The sequence below is a fragment of the Enoplosus armatus genome, chromosome 3 (assembly GCF_043641665.1).
Source record: "Enoplosus armatus isolate fEnoArm2 chromosome 3, fEnoArm2.hap1, whole genome shotgun sequence".
NCBI classification, from domain to species: domain Eukaryota; kingdom Metazoa; phylum Chordata; class Actinopteri; order Centrarchiformes; family Enoplosidae; genus Enoplosus; species Enoplosus armatus.
This window is the reverse complement of record NC_092182.1, coordinates 16,828,542-16,833,801: the sequence shown is the minus strand read 5'-3', so window position 1 is coordinate 16,833,801 and position 5,260 is coordinate 16,828,542. Positions and strand designations below refer to the sequence as shown.

General features: G+C 37.1%; 1 protein-coding gene across 2 annotated transcripts; it reads left to right on the top strand.

Annotated features, from left to right (window-relative positions):
- Nucleotides 1-232: 232 nt before the first annotated feature.
- On the top strand, nt 233-2,667 carry mrps16 (mitochondrial ribosomal protein S16). Of its 2 annotated transcripts, XM_070903122.1 has the most exons (4): nt 233-362; nt 616-646; nt 1,608-1,874; nt 2,263-2,667. In XM_070903122.1, exons 2-4 carry the CDS (start codon nt 634-636, stop codon nt 2,397-2,399), a joined length of 417 nt encoding a protein of 138 aa, XP_070759223.1. In that variant the 5' UTR covers nt 233-362; nt 616-633; the 3' UTR covers nt 2,400-2,667. The 2 variants fall into 2 exon arrangements, with proteins under 2 accessions (XP_070759223.1, XP_070759224.1); XM_070903123.1 differs by lacking the exon at nt 2,263-2,667 and having other exon boundaries at nt 1,608-1,897.
- The last annotated feature ends 2,593 nt before the right edge of the window (nt 2,668-5,260 follow it).

Below are 5,260 nucleotides of genomic sequence, written 5' to 3'. Positions count from 1 at the left end.
TCAAGGCTGACGTAAATTCTTCAAAAATAGTTTAAGATGTGTGAAAATATTTCAGACTGAAACGCAAACGTTCACATTACAAACTTTACCATTCTTGTGCAGAACAAAGTGGCGTGGGTCTTCAGTTTCATGCGTTGCATTGGACAGCAGTGCAACAGCGACATCTAGCGTCACGGGGATGAAATGAGGCTGAGGCAGCTACGTAACGTCCGGTTTAAACATGGCCGCGCACTGACAAATGTCACATTACTGCTGCTGCTGAAAACATACAGTTATTAATGTTAGTTATATTACCTGAACGGCGAACAAAATAGGGCTACATCTGGGAACATTTTGCTGTACTCCGTTCAACATCCGCAGAGGTATTCCGCTCATTTTTGTTAATTATTTTTAAACCGCACGGAGACTACAAACAGGAGATTCTCTGCACTGTTAAAGTTAGCCGTTAGCCGAGCAACAGCTCCATAGCATGCTATTGAGATTTAAGGGCATGTTAGGGTTATCGGATATGTGGCAAATGTGTAATAGTATGAGACCCATTGCTGGCGTTGTTTAGAAAGAAAATGACTTATGTACACTTTGTTTTAAACTCTGGTGCCTTTTTGTCTGTTGCAGGATAATCCAGCTAACACCATGGTTCATTTATGTGAGTATGTAGTGTGAACAGACACATCCTACATGGTTTTGAGGTTTTTGTCTGGTGGCAGAGTTTTAACAAGACAAGTAAATCCAACATCTAGAACACGTGTAGGCACACGCTTCACATTCCTTTCGCAAGAGGCATTACATTTAGTTTGAGCAACCACGACAGCTTCCTCACGTAAACCGCTGTATCAAATAGTAAACACAATTAGGCTCCGAAATTGGCGTTTACTGTAGGCATATAAGTGCTGTAACGGCTATTAAAATGACTATAGGGCTAACAACTAACTTTTCATTAATGATTGATCAGTCGATTAATCACTTAATGTATGAAATGCCAAAAATAGTGCCCATGCCCATCACAATTTAAGAGACCTCAAGCTGATATCTTGCCTTGTCTTGTCTTGATTTGTCCTACCAATAGTTTAAAACATGATTATGTGTCTAAAACTTGATTACCTGGCTAATTGTTTTGACGCAGTATCAATATACAATATAAATATACAATCAGTTTCCAATTTAATAGGGACACCTAGCTAAAACTAATGTAGTCTAATACAACAGTCTTTCGATAAATTCCTTCGTGCCTTCGTGAAGCTTATAATTCGTTTTTGATTAAACTGAACATTGCAAAAGGTAGGATTTAGACTGCATTCGTTTTAGCTGGTGTTCATAATAAAGCTGAGTCATGTGTAGCACCTTTTATAGAGCAGATGTCACAAAGTGTTTCACATAAAAAAAATAGCAACAGACACGATATAAGATTAATACATGAAATAGAAATAACACTAACTGCTCTGCTAAGCAAGATGTTGATCTGCGGTGTACGCAAGATTTCATAATATGAAATATGCTTTACAGCGAAAGGCATAAGGTGGTTAAGGTGGGTTAATCAGTTTAACATGTACAAGAAACTCATTTTGTTTCACTTTGACAATATTTATTGTGTTCATTTCCTTCTGCAGCGTCACTCCTGCTAAAGAAGTACCACGGAGGTTACGTTGTCATCCGACTGGCTCTTGCAGGCCACAAGCAAGCTAACAGACCCTTTTATCGCATCGTGGCAGCTTACAACAAAAGGGCAAGAGATGGTAAATATATAGAGCAGCTGGGTTCCTACGACCCTCTCCCGAACATCTACAATGAGAAGCTTGTCAGCTGCAACTTCGACCGAATCAAGTACTGGATTGGCTGTGGCGCACACCCTACAAAGCCTGTGGCCAAACTTCTAGGTGTGTATTCACTGTTCTTTTAACGTGTGTATATATACCAGCATTGCTCAATTTTATTGTCAGAGCTGATCCAAAGGCTATGCTGCTCATACTGATTTGTTGAATCAAGGTCCGTGCATATTTATGCCTTTTTATGAGCACCTTTTAGGCAGTGCTCTTCCAGAGATATACTTATCTTGGGTATCGTTCGATATTATCTGCTGCCATAAACGAAGACTGTCTCAAGCACCTCACGCATGCCCTCTGGTTTGCAGGATTGTACAGATTAAATATGCCTTTTATGCCTGTAATGTGTTACTCATTTGGTTCTCAAGAAATCGACTACAAGAAATTCAAATGATAAGCTTGTAAGATGTAGTCTTTCTCTCTCCCCTCTCTCTTGCTGCAGGGTTGGCAGGATTTTTCCCTCTGCACCCCATGACAATCACAGAGGCAGAACGGCAAAGAGCGCAAACGGTGCTGACAGAAACAGCAACAGGAACAGAGGGTGGTCTGGAGGAGGGACAGAAGGAGGCTGAAGTGTGAGATTTAAAGCAGGGGACTGTGTGAGACTGTCCACTACAAAAGGATGTCAGTTATTTGGAGACAACTGATCGAGTTGTTTCCCAACTTGATGGGTGGACTGCTCGTAGCAACATCAGATATGGCATATTGTAGTTGCTTTGGTAGCAGTTTTGAACAGTTCCTATTAAAACTGATTATTGATAAAAAATATTGTATTATACATACATGTTATGTTTGCGAGTGGAGTGCCATAACAGGCAGTTGTTTGTGTTTCCTGTTTTATGTGACTTAAATAAAGTATTTCAATATTATTGCATTTGTTTAAGGTTCATTTGCAGATTTCTTCTATTATCCTCTGTCTAACTCTGACCTTTACAGACGTCACGTAATGTTTGAATACTTTTTGGAATCATGATACAGTAAATTATGCGTTTACTGTTTCATAGGAAACCGCCTAGAGACGTGTTGTCCCATTACAGAGTCCAAATCATTGGAATTTAGCATAACTTAGTCAGCAATGTTTTGTTTTGTTGCGTGGCATTTCAGAAATGATTTTCTAAAAAGCAAACAAGGGTGTGGAGAGCTTTCCCCAAACCTCTTGTGGATTCAAGATCAAGGGAAATATTTGTGGTTAACAGCTCACAGCTCATTTATTCCAGGTGCTATTGAGACTGTTTATTAACCTTGGTGGGATCATGTTTAACAGTCTATTTATAGCATGATTATTCAATTCAAATGACTATATTGTCAATATGTTGCTCAATGTAACATTTCTTAAGTTAGAGTCATGTGACCTTCATCATGCCCAGCTGCCACAGCATGTCAAAATTGGATTGAAGTAAATGTCAAGAGCAAAGCAAATAATATACTATTTGCCAGATTTATTGAACAACTAATTCAATAAGTGTGTATGAAGAGCAAAACAATACTAATATTACTAATATTTTAATAACATTCTATAATAACTATTTTTGTAGTTAGATTTACAGGATGAATAATTTATTGGTTGTTGATTTTACACAAGATCTGTAACAAAGGTACAGAGTACCACACCACTGATGAATAAAATAGAGTTACAGTACAAACCTATGCTACCTCAATGCTGTAAGACACTAAACATACTGTATATATCAATAATAACTCAGGAAACACAAAACAAGGGGCGACTCCACTGGTTACAAAAAGAAATTAAATTATGTAGAAGTTTATGAGAAAATGATCCTACTTCTCACTTGATTTATTACCTCAGTAAACATTTTCCTAATGAGTTCTCAATCGCTTTTCAACAGGTCGTGATGTTCATGATAGTTATGTTGCGTAGACCTATTTTATAGGCCATATGATCAACATCTTGGTTTGTAATGTTTTTGCATTTTTTGGGGAAAATAAAAGCCCAGGTTTTCAACTGTTTCCTTGTTGCCTCACTGCTTGATCCCTAACAGTGCCAAAGAATCCATATAATGACACAAAACGAACAAAACTGTTTTGGAAAAAATAGACTATGCACTATATCTTACTATATAATTAAGATATTCAAATAAAATGCAGTTTCACTCTTAGTGAGCATTTTGGTTCATACACTATGCTTGACCCCTAGCCAGCAGCAGTTACTGTAGAACAATGCCAGCAATTGCATGACAAGTGTATATTCAATATCACTGGTCCCATAATAGGTGTTTTCTTCCTAGAAATACACCCACCCAAATCCCACCTCACCCACTCACGCCTTAGTCCTTGTCCACTTCAATGTCACCATGGTCTGGACCTTTTTAAACAAACATGTGCAGGGTGTGAGTGTACTTCAGGGAACTTCATAAATTGCTGCAGCATGCCACAATACATAAAAAGTTTGCCTAGGGAGGGCACTACTAGTTGATTATTGATGACACACTGCGTAGATATCATACTGACAAATGTTTATATGGCAGACAACTGCCAACAGGGTGAAACTTAACTGCCAAATCACAGGCAATTATTAGGGGAGATTCCTGGACAATAATCTAAATTATTGTACTTTGCCGAAGAGACATTGCAGCAGCAAGTATTTCAGCTTTACATCTTTTGGACGATTACCTGAATGCAGAGGAAAATGAAAAAGTGGATTCATTTGGGATCCTGTAATTGGAGAAGACTTTCTACTATTCTTATAATCCTTACTTTTGTGGTCATCGTGCTCATTGGAATCTGTTGTTTGTCTGTGTTGTTTGCACAAAAAAGAGGTAAGTCTGTGATTTGTGTAAATCTTTATTGCTTGACGAGGTGAGCCATGCTCTTATCAGTTTACTTAAGAATTATTTTGATTGTAACTCTCTTAACACTGATACCAATAGACAGTATATATATTGCCATTACATTTTGACATGATTCATTTTTGTCAAGAAAAAAACAAAACGGATCCACACACTATACTTAAAGTTATATTTGGAACATTAATGTTCTCAAAAATGTGAATGTTATTTTAGTCAGTCATTTATTAGTTATCTTTATTTACAAGTCAACACTTTTATTGGATGCATTTTAGAAAGCTTATTCAAAAATCTGTGTAACATTCAAATCATTACTTAACTGTTCAAAATTCAAAGGAAATCGTTATTCCTACAAGTTCTCTCAGTTTCATTTTTTTTAACTACCAAACGTAATCTCAGGCTTGGACTGTCATTTTGTCATGGGTGCAACCTAACTTCCATAAAAGCAATACAGTTCACATGAAAAGCAAATAACTGATACTGACTGTAGATTGGCATGTTCAGTTAATATTTGAAGAAATTGAATGGTGTAAGAATACAAACATTAACATTAGATATGTGCCAGAGATAAGTGAAATATAGCCTATTCAATGAAGGAGGAAGTGATTTTAATTTTATACGACCTTAGTTATTATT

Coding starts and splice junctions, on each gene's coding strand:
- mrps16 (XM_070903122.1), top strand. Junction 1,875..2,262: donor GCCTGTGGCCAAACTTCTAG/GTGTGTATTCAC, acceptor CTCTTGCTGCAG/GGTTGGCAGGATTTTTCCCT.